The sequence below is a fragment of the Medicago truncatula genome, chromosome 4, assembly GCF_003473485.1.
Source record: "Medicago truncatula cultivar Jemalong A17 chromosome 4, MtrunA17r5.0-ANR, whole genome shotgun sequence".
In the NCBI taxonomy this organism is placed as follows: Eukaryota; Viridiplantae; Streptophyta; class Magnoliopsida; order Fabales; family Fabaceae; genus Medicago; species Medicago truncatula.
Genome location: NC_053045.1, coordinates 37,777,408 through 37,791,722, shown reverse-complemented (window position 1 = coordinate 37,791,722; position 14,315 = coordinate 37,777,408). Strand labels below are relative to the sequence as shown.

Genomic DNA, 14,315 nt, shown 5'->3' with positions numbered 1-14,315 from the left:
ATTAATATTACTTTCACCACTTCCAATTCAATATATTCGAGCTAAGCTCACGATGACAATTCCACTTTAGATTTATGATAGTGGAGAATGCATGAATACTAAATAACGGACAATATAAGCCAAAAATGATAAAGTGACACAAAAAATTAAACACAAAATCAACACCGTATAACTATACTTATTTTTGCACTCTTTTTTATTTTTTTCCTTTCCCTCTTCCTTTCTCCACTTCTGCAACTCAGTGTTCAATTCTCTCTTCCCTCCCTCTTCTCCGTTACTCTTCTCTCCTCTACAACTCTATCTCACCATAAATCTCTCTCCGGCGACCACTCACGGAACCACACCGTAAGATTAGAGTCAGACCCGAGACAAAGAAGATCGTCGTCGGATAAGGGAGAAGTGAGGAGATCGTCGGCGGCGCGACGTCTCCAGAATTGGACGGATCAAAGGGACGGCGAGGTTCGTTATTGATGAGGATGATGGTGGTGAACAGATCTCCGGCGGCGGAGTGAGAAGAGGAGGTCGTCAACGCCGTCAACGCCGCGAGTTCTAGATCCGAACAAATGGAAGGGACAACGCGGTGGTGGTGATCACTAATGAGGATGGCGGTGGTGAGAGAGGGCGGTCGTGGTGATGAAGCAAAAGATGGTGGAAGAATATAGAGGGAAGGACGCAGAGAAGAGAGGAAGAAGATGGAGTGTGTTGTTTTTACAAAAATGCCCCTGCTTTTATATCTGAAATGTCTAAACTGCCCATAGTGTCTGTATTGTGTCCAAATTTATGTGTTCAGTTATCATTGCTGCAATATAAGCTAATTCCCTTAAAAAATAAAAATAATAATATAAGAGAGTGGGTGTGGGACCAAGAGCACGAGGATGGTCCCATTTTAAAAGACATTTTCATTTTATAGTCGTTCAATGTTCTAGGTTCTCCCTCCCGAGTGAGTGAGTGTTGCCTTTGCCTCTCTTCTCTCCACTCCAAATCACACACTTCAACGGTTCAATCAATCAAAACCCACTCTCTCACCTTCCTCACTCTTTTCTACTTCACATTCACACTCACACTTTTACACATCCACACCCAAACCAATCTATTACACCATCATCAATCACCATATATCTTACACACAACAGGTTCCTCTCTCTCACATATATCTAATTAAACTTCAACTCAAATGATATTTTTTTTTTTAGTTCTTGAATATAACTGAATTTTTGAATTTGCAGGTGGTGGGAATGGCTTACATGTGCGCTGACAGTGGAAACCTGATGGCAATAGCTCAACAAGTCATCAACCAAAAACAACAACAAGAACAACATGAACAACAACAACATCAACATCATCATCATCACCAAAACATCCTAGGTATCACAAATCCTCTCTCTGTCTCACTACATCCATGGCACAACAACAACATTCCAGTATCCTCTTCTACATCACTGCCACCTTTGTCTTTTCCACCTACCGATTTCACCGACCCATTTCAAGTCGGGTCGGGTCCTGAAAACACCGATCCCGCTTTCAATTTCCCTTCACCACTCGACCCTCACTCCACCACCTTCCGTTTCTCCGATTTCGACTCCGACGACTGGATGGATACCTTAATGTCCGCCGCCGACAGCCACTCCGATTTCCATCTCAACCCGTTTTCATCCTGCCCGACCCGGCTCTCTCCACAACCGGATCTTCTCCTACCCGCCACTGCACCGCTTCAAATCCCAACCCAACCACCCACTCCACAACGAAAAAACGACAACACCACCACCGAAACGACATCGTCGTTTTCATCTTCCACAAACCCACTTCTAAAAACCCTAACAGAAATCGCTTCTTTAATCGAAACCCAAAAACCAAATCAAGCCATTGAAACCCTAACCCATCTTAACAAATCAATTTCACAAAACGGAAACCCTAATCAACGAGTTTCCTTCTATTTCTCACAAGCTTTAACCAACAAAATCACCGCACAATCTTCAATAGCTTCTTCAAATTCTTCTTCTACTACATGGGAAGAGTTAACACTCTCTTACAAAGCTCTAAACGATGCATGCCCATATTCAAAGTTCGCACATTTAACAGCAAATCAAGCGATTCTCGAAGCAACAGAAGGATCCAACAACATTCATATAGTTGATTTTGGAATTGTTCAAGGGATTCAATGGGCTGCATTGTTACAAGCATTTGCAACTCGTTCTTCTGGTAAACCTAATAGTGTAAGAATTTCTGGTATACCTGCTATGGCTTTAGGCACTTCACCAGTTTCATCGATTTCAGCTACCGGTAATCGTTTATCTGAGTTTGCAAAACTTCTAGGGTTAAATTTCGAATTTACACCGATTCTTACACCTATCGAGCTTCTTGATGAATCAAGCTTTTGTATTCAACCAGACGAGGCTTTAGCTGTTAATTTCATGCTTCAGTTGTATAATCTTTTGGATGAGAACACGAATTCAGTTGAAAAAGCGCTTCGTTTGGCGAAATCATTGAATCCTAAGATTGTTACTTTAGGTGAATATGAAGCTAGTTTGACTACTCGGGTTGGTTTTGTTGAAAGATTTGAAACTGCTTTTAATTATTTTGCTGCTTTTTTTGAGAGTTTGGAGCCGAATATGGCGTTGGATTCACCCGAGAGGTTTCAAGTGGAGAGTCTTTTGCTTGGTAGGAGAATTGATGGTGTGATTGGTGTGAGGGAGAGGATGGAGGATAAAGAACAGTGGAAGGTTTTGATGGAAAACTGTGGTTTTGAATCAGTGGGTTTGAGTCATTATGCAATTAGTCAAGCTAAGATATTGTTGTGGAATTATAGTTATAGTTCTTTGTATTCTCTTGTTGAATCTCAACCTGCTTTTTTGTCTCTGGCTTGGAAAGATGTTCCTCTATTGACTGTTTCTTCTTGGCGTTGATTTGATGATATTGGCTCAAATTGGGAAAAGGGTTTCTTCCACCTGGTTTTTTTTCTCTGGTGTGGAACAACTAATTGTCTATAAGCTGTTGATGAATCATGCTAGTGAAGTTCTTCAATTCATGATGTTTTGCTTGGTGAAGAAGCTATGCAGATTGGATTTGTTTGGTATCAGCAATCAACTCTGCAATACAAGATTTTTGGGATGATTAATTAAATTAATTATCATTTGGGTTGTATTTTTAGCAGTTTGGTCTTAGTTCCACACACCCTTTTCCTTTACATTGCTTCCAATTAATTTTCCTTTTTTTTTTTTTTGGGTAGCGTGTTAATGTTGCAATGGTATTAGGCAAAGCGGCGATTAAGATTATGGACTTGTAAAATGGGAAGGGAAATGCTTTCTTTGCTATTGCAGTGTTGCTCCTAATCTTGTAACTCTGTAAATTTGATTTGTATGGGTTTAAATTTGTCTAAATATCAAAAAGGTTATTTCACTTCACTTTACTCTTTGACTGATTTTCTTGTACATGATTGAATTCGTACAAATATGAAAAGGTTTTTTTATCTTAACTTTCTGACTCAGTCAGGGGTTATAATTTTTTCTCAGCATCTGCAAGTTGCAGAGATGTGCACTCTTAGCATTTGTCTATGCAAAATAGATTCATTTTCATCCAATCTAAATTCAGTTTCTTCCCAACTTGACATTGTATGGACAATAATTTATTTATTTTTAGCTGCACAAAGTGTGATTGAGGAAAGTGTCAGAATAATGGGTCACACAGTCTTCTATGTAGCACTTGATTGAGTATTGAAGATCTTTTTTCCACTATGTGCTTCTGTGATCGGTAAATGACGTAAAACACAGTGAGTTATTGCATGGAAACTAGTGGAGTGATGACTGATGACATACTCTGTTCTGCCAACCTATTATATTGTCCATGCACAGTCAATTGAGTGAAAAAATTTACTACTAGATTTAATTTTTGTTTCATTTCACACACCATCTGAATAAAGTTTGTCTCTTTTTGTTTATGAAAGTTTTGCTGGCTTTTCTTACATACAACTAGTGCTGGTCAAATAAATGGGCCATATGATATCATATCAGTGGCTTTGTTGTGTGTCTCTTTCATAGTGCTTCAATCAAGTTGCTTGTCTTCATGTCAATAACATAGCAGAGATGGTGAAAGATGATGAATTGATCTCTTTTGAGTGTTTGTTAAACAATTGGCCATAAAAGAGTGGCACTGGTGGTTGGTTTCTGGTCTTGAGTGAGTGACTATGACAATTCAATTGAGTAGGACGTTTTCTTTGAACTTGATTTGGCTGAAGGGACCCATAAATGTAGACTACACTTTGTGAGGTTTGAGTTTTGTGTCCTATTCCCCACTTTAAATGGCAGTTCATAACTCAAAATTCACACAGATACAACACCACCATACCTCATCTAGCATGGCATTGCCCCACTTGGAAATTGGAATAAGTGCAACTCAAGTGCCTTTTATGATAGAATGCTAATGATTTGTGAACCAGAATTTATCATTTTTTATTTTAAATATCATCACTTTGTCAATGAACAACTTAAGATCATTTGAAACCTTGTGTCATCATGGTCTTGATAATTCCTCATTCAATCCAATGCTAATATTGAACCAAGAGAATTGATATTGCTGCTGCAAAATGCGACCTCACACTAGGATGAATTGTTTTGTTTTGATTAAAGTATATGTTTGGTGATGCCAAAATTGATTTTAAGTATGTTTAGATGTTTTTAATATAATTGATTTTAACTTGAAATTATGGTTGATTTATAACTTTTGACTTAAGTCGTGATTTTTACACTCAAATTTATTTTTCAATTCACTTTTAGAGTTATGTATTCAAATAAAAAACACTTTATATTCAACACACTTAAGTAAGTGTTTGTTTGGTTTGGCTTTTAGAAAGCCAAAAACGCTTATAGTCCTCCTTCACCATGAAAACTAGGTTTACCATCATGTTTGGTTTGACTTTTCATAATTGCTTCCATCCTCTAAAAGGAGTTCTCCTTGAAGCTACAATTCATAGTTTTTGAATCAACTGAAACCAATTCTACATTAAACTACTATTAATTTCCATCATCATCCTCTTTAATTACAATATTTCTCCCACCCTTTCTCCAATAATACCCATTTAGATAATTATACGTTAAAAAACAGTTTTAATCAAAACTATCCAAAAAACATTCATTCGGTTTAATCATTTTGCATTATTTTATCCAAACATAAATCAATTATGTTAAACTCAATTCTGACATGTGTGAAAAAGTGGGGAATTGAGGGTTCAAATCCCGATCCCCTACAAATAATGTTTATAGTAGTTACCAATTGAGCTACACGTACCAAATTGAGCTACACGTACCAGACATAATGTGTCTTTATTTAGCCTCCTCAAAAACGTTTCTTATTTCATGATTTACCGGTCATACCATGGGCAGTCAAATCAAAACATGGGTGTCTTAATTAAAAGAAAGGAAAGACACAAATAGATGTCATGAAATATAGGCAATGGTTTGTTGTTGTTGAGACAAATGAAGAAAGAAGTGCTTCTACACGGAAAAGATTCATCTATTCTCAACTGTAGGGACTATTGTCTGTATTTGTAGGATGGCACAGACAGACTGGCCCCAAGACCAAAATATTGGCTTCTACTTTGCACTTTGCAATTCTATTTCTAGACTTTCTACCTAGGGGGCTTTATTTTTACCCTTTTTAATTATGATTAAATGACCCGTAATTTTTATTTTATTTTTTTGTTAAAGATTTATAGAACAAATTATATATAAATGATTGCTACCAGAAATTAAGTAACCCCTTGCATAGTCTTTGGTGAGGAAACGAGGAGTGAAATAGAGTGATTTGTTTAAATTTTTGACAAATACAGTTTATCTCTTAAAACTATAGTTGTTCAGTGCTCAATTTAATTAATTGGGTGGAAAGTTTAACTACACTTATAAATTAGAGAGTAAAATGTGTAGACCCTTTCATTTTTTTTATGTAACATTTTATAAATATTAATTTCATGCTGCATAAGTAAAATAGTGTTCCAGTATACTCCAAAAAAAGTTTTAACATTTATCATTTGGTGGCATTTCATATGGGAAAGGTTAATCATTTCTTATCATGGGAAAGTTGAATTCAATGATTAGATTAAGTGAAGAACATATTCTTAACATGCTCTTTCAACACTAGATTTTTCTTCACACTATTTTCCAACAACATTTTAGCACAGCACAACACTTTAATCTGTGTACCATAGAACTGCTTTTTTCTTAAAGACGGTAAAAAAGTTGAATTTTACAAGGGAAAGAGAGGAGACAAAAGAGTCTGAATCCTATGTGGCAGCTGTTAAAGTTGGGAGACAGGTTTCATTCATTCATATATCATCCCACTTTGCATGTACATCTACCCTACATAGAAAGAACAGTAAGCATTTTCACTTTCTAGTTAAATAGGTCTTGGCCACTTCCATGACCACCGATTCAGCCAACAGGAATCTAAAAATCCTGGATTATACAGTTCCTAATTATATTGGTTAGGAATATGATAAAGCCATGAAAGAAAGAAAATGCTCAATGAAAATAAATTCTATATTGATAGAATGTGATGATCATTACAATAAAGGAGACTTAAATAGTGATGGAAAATACTAAAATGCTTCTCTTTTGATTTTTATATGGCTCAAATTGATTTATTTAGTTTCTGATTGAAGAAACAAAAATGCAATTAAACCTTTTATTTAAACTAGCATACACTATTATTCATCCAAGATTCAAGTGTGTTTTAGTAGAATTTTAATGGTTTGCAGCAAATGTTATTTCAAGTAGTGTATAATAAGTGAATCTTTGAGTTTTAGAGGATGCTGCAATAGAGAATCCAAATCCTAAAAAATATGAATGTTTTATTAGAAATGGTAGCTTCAGTGCCCATGAATTTAGATCAGTTGATAAGGACAATGCATAATATATGCAAGGTATGGGGTTCGAACCTTGGACACCACAAAAAAAAAAAAAAAGGTAGCTTCAACGTATATTTTATTTTATATTCCCTTTCCAAGTTTATTTGTATTGAGGGTGTAAAATATGGGCTTATCCCTCTGAGCTTCGTTTGTACTTGATTTGTGGTTTTAACCGTTTTGTCGGTTATACACCAAAAAAAAAAAAAGACAGGAAGAGCTGAAACCTGAATGAAATGCAGAGAATTGAGGCAGAACAATTGTTTCTGATACAGTGATCCATGATCCAATCCCGTAGTAAACAAGTAACCTAAATTCATTATTACTTAATGTTTATAATTATATATAACATGTGCATTACAGATACATTTGATTCAATACAGGTTACAAAAGGAGTACTATAAACAAATATTTAGAGGTAACAAGGTGATTACAGGCATTTTGCCTCAATTTCCTCTAGTGTAAGCCCCTTGGTTTCTGGTACAATGAAGTATATGAATACAAGAGATGCCACAGCTATTGCAGAAAATATGTAAAACAAAATTCCTGCTCCCAGTAAATCCTGTAAAGTAGAGGGGTAAAAACATTGTCAGATAAACAATTTCAATGAAGTCAACGGATTCACAGAAAAGCAAGTTTAAAATGATGTTCAATACATTCAATTGAATACCAATTCAAATGAACAAGTATTGCCAATGTATTTGACGGAGAAAGTGTTCTTATGTATAATGTTGTAAGATCAAAATCATGTGATTGAAGATGATAGATTTTTAAAATATATGGTTTCCTTTTCACAATTTCATTACCTTCAGTGGGGAAAAGGCAAATGTAACCAGGGCATTTGCCGCAAAATTGACGAGAACTGCTATACTAAGTCCTTTGCCTCTTAGGCGTAAGGGAAAAATCTCTGCTATCATAAGCCAACCCATCGGACCAAAGGAAATCTGAAAAATAAAATCACTAAATGGTGTAAGCATAGATGTAGGAATTATGATAAAAAGTGGAAAAAAATGAAATTCCTTATCTAGGTGAAAACAACATATCAGATAATATAAATCATGACATGAATGGAAAAAGAAAAGAAAAAAGCTTATTCACCTGATAACAACCAACATAGAGCAGCAAACCGACTACAGCAAGAACTGCTGCATTATCCAAGAATATGTAATATGAACCCAGTAAGAATAATGAGATTACCTGCAACACAATAACCACATGTTCTTATACTTTGAACTTCATCGACAACTGGAAATTTTCATGTCGCATTATTCCTATAATTATCTAAGTTGAAGCAGCATACAGAACTAACTAAAAATGTTTCTTTCTCACGAACTAGAAAGGAGATAGAAAGGAACTTACTATTCCTGAAACTCCTCCAAGTAGTAAAGGTCTCCTTCCAAGTCTGTCAACAACGACAACAGCCACTCCAGTCATAATCAACTACAACAAAAACAGAAGGAAATATCGTTGATATGATCACATCATGTAGATGGAAAATTAAATAACTTGCTGCATTATTAACAAGGCAAGCTAAATTTATAACTTGGCAAGCTAAACCACCCCTGAAGAATTCCTTCATAGTGAAATCTAATTTTGTGCATAATAGAAAACCTTGACATACATGTGATGTTAACGAAACTGACAAAACTATGATAGTACAACTATATTATAACATGAATTCACATGTTAATTATTAAGAATATGATAAAATATGAAATCTACCTTAAATACACCAAGGAGAATAGAGACCCGGGTAGCATCAGCTGCTAAGGAGAATCCTGCACTCTACCAAATTTAATTGGATAATAATAGTGTTATTAAATTCCATGGTGATATGTAATTGATAACACGAATTTGCTATACTATTCCTTGATTAAAATTAACATAACACCTGTAGGATTGATGCAGCGTAGTAGAGAACACTTGGTTGGCCCGTGATCTGTCACAGTTTGTATCTTATAGTATTAAATATACTGAAGTGTTGGAAACTCTATAATTATCACTATTTCACTTGAGCAATTACAATACCTGTTGAAACAAGACCAATCCTGCACTTATCACAAGGGCCTTCCGACATTTTCCACGAAACATTTCCCCTAAGGTAACATCATTTTCTTCACCTAAATAAGAAAACTCTGCCATAATCTCATCTACTTGCTGAGGAGCAGAATCATGAAATGTACGACCTTGAAGCTGGCACAAACTACGAATTGCAGTGTCTTTCAAAGTCTGAAGATCCCCCTTTTTCTGTATAGCACGTAAAAGTATCCACCTTGGAGAAGCTGGAAGCCACCACATTCCAAATCCCATTATTACTGCAACAGGACTACTAATTCCAAACATATACCGCCACCCAGCAACAGTGTCTACCAACAAGCTACCTAGTCCATACCCGGCCTGCACACATACGCAACATATGACCATTTTTAGTAACACCTAGAAGCTCAGAACAGAAGGTAATTTGATAATAGAAGATTATCATTGAAGAAGCTTTACATGAAGGAGTAGAAGGAAAAACTAAAAATTTGATTGCTTTTCTGCATTTATAGAACAGACATGAAAATTCAAGGTTCAACCGGAAAAGTTCGAGAACTTACAACAATTCCGATTACTATAAAGAACTCTTTCAAAGAGACTAGTTGTCCACGTATTGGCGTTGGAGCTGTCTCTGCAATATACATTGGAGCAGCATGCATTGCCTAAAAGAGATGGAATGAACACATAAAATATACACCACATTATTTAAATCTTCTCTCTACACATATTCATTAACTAACAATACCTATACATGCAGAATAACTCATTTTTCCAAAAAAATTGTTGAAACTATTCTCGATTGCAACATTAACGGAGCCTACAAGCACGCATGTCATATCACATTAAATCTTAGAGTTTGGCAAAAAGCTCTGAAATACGGGTTCTCCAAAACTCATGTTGTACCCGTATCAGACTCCTGTTACGTTTATATCCTCTTTCTGTCTTAATTTTCTTGATTATTTCCTACGTCTATTTTGATTTGGGGTGTAATAAATTATGAAATACACTTGTATATTCTTTTGTTAAAATTAATACTTATGAAATACATTTCTTTGTATATTATTAATGTACTCGTACCTAAGTTTTTATAAAAATATCATACCCTATTTTGCTTCTTCAAAAACAAAAATATATATTGTACCCGGTACCGGTACTGTACCCGTATCCATGCAACGTAGATATAAAGTTTCAGTGGAATGATTTTTATTGTCTAGACCGTTGACAATGTGTAAGTACAAATACAAAGGACTATATGTACTTCTTGTAAAATATACTACAACTGCTGTTTTACACATGAAGCAATAAACGTTTCTTCTTAATTGTTGGAATATCTAGAAAATATTTCATATTATACTAATTCTTATATCTTGAGCGCATAAAATATCTCAGATGATCTCCCAGCAGCAGTTTCCATATAATAACTTCATGGTTTGTTGCCTATTCCAATAAGACTAAGAGTCCAGCATAGAAAAAAGCATACCAGTCCAATTCCTATGCCAAATACCAATCTCCCAATTACCAATAAAGGAAAATTAGGAGCGAATGCTGTTATGAGGGCTCCAACAAGATACATCAATGCAGCCACAAGCAGCTCTCTTCTTCTCCCTTAAAATAAAATTTGTCGTGTCAGCTTCACCTGGGAAGGATTAATCTAAAATGATAACTAATAAAAATGCAAAATTACCTAAGAAATCAGCAATATTGAAGGCCAACACAGAGCCTATTAAGGCACCATATAATGATCCACTAGTCTGCAAAAGACATCAAGCATCAATGTGTGAACTCATATTCAAGATCAACATACAATTGCAACAATTAACAAATGATTCATAAGAATGACAAAAAGACGATATGACCAAGTAAAGAACAAACCAAGAATTTAATTTAAACTTACAAGAAGTCCAATTTCAACAGCGTCTAAGTCATACCAAGTTATTCCACTTAGTGATGATGACTGCAAATAAGGGAAATTATAAGTACACGAGCAAACCACTAAACATACAACAAAATAACAGCTTTGAAAGAAACTGTTTAGTGTTACATTATAATCAGTCAAAGTGACCAAAAAAGGCCTCAGCATAAAAATCTACATTTCTATGTATTATACTACTAATATGAATGCACTGTACATTTTACTTCAATAAATACAAGGCAATCATTAGCCAGTTTTATCACGCAATGAAAAAGACTGCACTGTTAGTGAAGTCGTGGATGAAATAATGAGAGGGATAAGAGAATATGGAGAATGCACACTACAAGACAACAAGTAGTTAGGAGGGGTTTTGAGGGATTAGTTAGGAGAAAAGGACATACAACAAAATGTACATAGGGCGATTATTTTTGAGAAATAAATAAGTTCTGGCGTAAAGGGAAAAACCTTCGAGAAAAGGTTAACTCTTTAATTCTGGATTGATAAATAATAGAAACTCTTGTTATTCTCTCTATCGCAAATTCACAACTCTCATTTCTCAAATTTCCATTTCCAAGTTCCATCACTTATTGCTATGGTTCCATAGGCCAAGCTCATATACTATTTGTTGGGAAATACCAGAACAAATGTCCATTTTTGTGTTGATTAAAATGAGCAACAAGAAAATAAAGAGAGAAAGGCAAAAAGAATGACACCAATAAGAGATGGCAAATAAGAAAATACAGGATACTGGAAATTACATAGAGAGCGAAATTTGTTGTGTTTCCCAACAAATCATTCATAACAAAAACTGGATTCATATCCCTTTTCTCCATCATATGTTCCAAGATGACCTGTTGTACTGCTTTTACACTTGGATATCTACCCACAACTTCTAATGGGGGAAAAAGTGTCTTACCAATATAGAAACCGTAAAAACTCAACAAAGAGATCATGTAACTGTTAAGACTGAAATAACGTTACTGGGTGCCTCTGACATGGATTCAGGTGATGCAATGCAATGCATGAATTAATACAACTAATGATCATGGTCATATTATATTGATGTATATGGAACACCTTACAAATAAAGCATGGAAAAGCTGATATACTATGAGATCATACTTCTGGCATTCAAAATGTAACTAGCAACAGTACAGCAGAAAAATCGGAATCTTTAAAGTTCTGGAAATTATTACAGGTGCTACACCACCAAATGAAAATATTGAAGCGGTACCAAAAGTAGAGTAGAATGGTTTACCTGAATGGAAATTGTTGCACTAGATGTGGCACCAATATCATATCCAAATAGTAGACCACCAAAAGCTGGGAAGAGAAATCTGAGATTTTTTAAACATGTTTTAGGTAAGTCTACAAGCAGAGCTCCTATTTTATATTTCATCGTCTTTTCACCAGGAAAGAGTATCACATATTTTCTTTCTAAAGAAGTGAGTATCGCACAGTTAATTAAAGACTTGCTATCAAAAATTCAAGGGTGGATACTGAACATGAAATGATGCCAATTTTCTTCTGTTTGGTTGTTAAATTGTTTCATCAATTTCAAGCAGAAAGAAAAGGAAGAAATCTAAGAGAATGAAAAAATTTACAAGATAAATATTTTATCAACATACAGCTGTTGGGTCATGGGGGGAGCCCGGGGGATCATCCACATTGGGCCAAGAGCAACCACACAAGTGAGTTGGACACCATATCTTAACACAAAACCTTAAGGCATTGGGTTTATGGGTCCTCTCAGTTGTCAAGTGCTCAACCTCCACTTTATCAAGCAATGTGAGACTTCTAACTCATCTCACACTTGCCACAGCAACAACATGCGACACAAGCTACTTTTATCATTTTGATAAGATATTAAGTTGCAACAGGATAGCTAAAAGCTGAAGGTGGCATATGGCATCTGGCACCAAGTGATTTCTTGAAAAAGCCTATTATCTTAGTCTTTACAACTAGTTAGATATTTCCACGGAATAATTTTCCATTAATCAAACAGAGACCAAGAGATATGAATAGGTGATGTAAAAACAAAGAGCGATTGATTCCTTCCCGCGATGACAATGCAATGCACATCAGCCATCCAATATCCTTCATGATTAACACATTTCTCCGCCCAGAAAACATGATCAACATAACACCACACCGAGAAATTAAAGTCCTCAGAAAGGCACCACTTACAGAAGTTATAGTCCTCTACCATAGCTAATTCAAGCTGAAAGTTGATTCTTTATGCAGCTAACATCTATTGTATATATTTGTTTTAACAGAAATAGATATGGATGATAAATTTTGCAAGCAACGAATAAAAAAGTAACACAAAAGAAGTCAAAAGGTAATAACACTCACGGAAGAATTGCAGCAGAGAGGGAATAGTCTTGAGGGACATGAATTCCATTAAGCAGAGGCTCCCTTTCACTTCTAACCTCAGTGGATGACTTTCCTTCCTAATGAAAATCAATGCATTTCAAAATGTTATAAAAGCGAATAAATATTAAAAGATAACAACAAACTAGTTTAGTTAGCACTAAAACAACTTGAGTCTCTTTATGCATGAATGATATTGTCTACCTACTAGCGATCATTCAGCTTATTCTAGTTTCAATTTTTCCCCAAAAGAGCAAAGACCAAAACCAAACAAATAAATATGAAGCACATAAACAGACATACCGACATATAGACACAAAATACAACAGCAAAGTCTTATCTCACTGAGTGAGGTCAGCTACATGGATCAAACGACGCCATAATTTTCAATCATATATCATATTTCAATCCAGCTCATTAATTTATAGATTTTCCTTAATAAATTCTCTTATAGTTTTTCCAGGTTTTCTGATGTAATGTAACTACATGTCTCAGTGTCGGACAAACGACAAATCTTTAATCAGAAGCGTTGGCGCTAAAAGCTAAACACACATAATTCTCTGATTTCATTGATAAACAGGCGTGCAAAAAAATTGATAATTTGAATTATGTTATTCCAGCGAACACTCTCAACATAAAATGGAAATTCAGTATATGCAATTGCCAACTAAACCCCAAATGAAGCAATTAAACTTGATTTGATTGAGCTCATTATAGCTGCAACAAGTTCATATTTTTAAGATTACCCATTACTGCTTTCAAGCCAAAGTTCAACCCCTTTTTTAGCTTTCATAATTTCAACAGTTTAATTCCAGTTTTTTTTTTTTTTTTCTTTCTCAGAAACCAACCAATTCAAAAACTGCACATGCTACAATATATATGAAACTCAAATTGAGGATACATGTTAAACAAGTTGTTCTAGAACAAAGAATGTAAAAGAGAACCTGTGAGAAAGAGGAAAGTGGGGGTTGTTCGGGATCAGACGCCATTTCTGCTTTGAAGTTTGAAGCTGTTGGTTGATGAAAATATGGCAATGGCAATATATAATAAAAATTAAATTAAATTGGAGTCTTTTTTTTTTTAGGTAGAAAATTAAATTGG

At 35.1% G+C, this 14,315-nt stretch overlaps 2 protein-coding genes across 3 annotated transcripts; one reads left to right on the top strand and one right to left on the bottom strand.

Annotated features, from left to right (window-relative positions):
• The first annotated feature begins 913 nt into the window (after nucleotides 1-913).
• On the top strand, nucleotides 914-3,401 carry LOC11446666 (SCARECROW-LIKE protein 7). 2 transcript variants are annotated; one of them, XM_039833408.1, is made up of 2 exons: nucleotides 914-1,116; nucleotides 1,223-3,401. In XM_039833408.1, exon 2 carries the CDS (start codon nucleotides 1,236-1,238, stop codon nucleotides 2,901-2,903), a length of 1,668 nt encoding a protein of 555 aa, XP_039689342.1. In that variant the 5' UTR covers nucleotides 914-1,116; nucleotides 1,223-1,235; the 3' UTR covers nucleotides 2,904-3,401. The 2 variants fall into 2 exon arrangements, with proteins under 2 accessions (XP_039689342.1, XP_003607414.2); XM_003607366.4 differs by having other exon boundaries at nucleotides 914-1,133; nucleotides 1,227-3,401.
• Nucleotides 3,402-7,120: 3,719 nt separating this feature from the next.
• On the bottom strand, nucleotides 7,121-14,315 carry LOC11446664 (D-xylose-proton symporter-like 2). Its single transcript, XM_003607364.3, has 14 exons — nucleotides 14,159-14,315; nucleotides 13,197-13,294; nucleotides 12,100-12,178; nucleotides 10,824-10,883; nucleotides 10,614-10,680; nucleotides 10,410-10,534; nucleotides 9,490-9,591; nucleotides 8,921-9,289; nucleotides 8,784-8,831; nucleotides 8,615-8,677; nucleotides 8,252-8,332; nucleotides 7,991-8,089; nucleotides 7,699-7,836; nucleotides 7,121-7,454 (listed from the first exon to the last, which is right to left on the bottom strand). The coding sequence occupies exons 1-14, from the start codon at nucleotides 14,201-14,203 to the stop codon at nucleotides 7,323-7,325; spliced, it is 1,506 nt and encodes a 501-aa protein (XP_003607412.1). The 5' UTR covers nucleotides 14,204-14,315; the 3' UTR covers nucleotides 7,121-7,322.

Coding starts and splice junctions, on each gene's coding strand:
- LOC11446666 (XM_039833408.1), top strand. CDS start 1,236: ATGGCTTACATGTGCGCTGACAGTGGAAACCTGATGGCAATAGCTCAA.
- LOC11446664 (XM_003607364.3), bottom strand. CDS start 14,203: ATGGCGTCTGATCCCGAACAACCCCCACTTTCCTCTTTCTCACAG. Junction 8,678..8,783: donor ACGCTGCATCAATCCTACAG/GTGTTATGTTAA, acceptor TAAATTTGGTAG/AGTGCAGGATTCTCCTTAGC. Junction 8,333..8,614: donor TTCTCCTTGGTGTATTTAAG/GTAGATTTCATA, acceptor TTTTTGTTGTAG/TTGATTATGACTGGAGTGGC.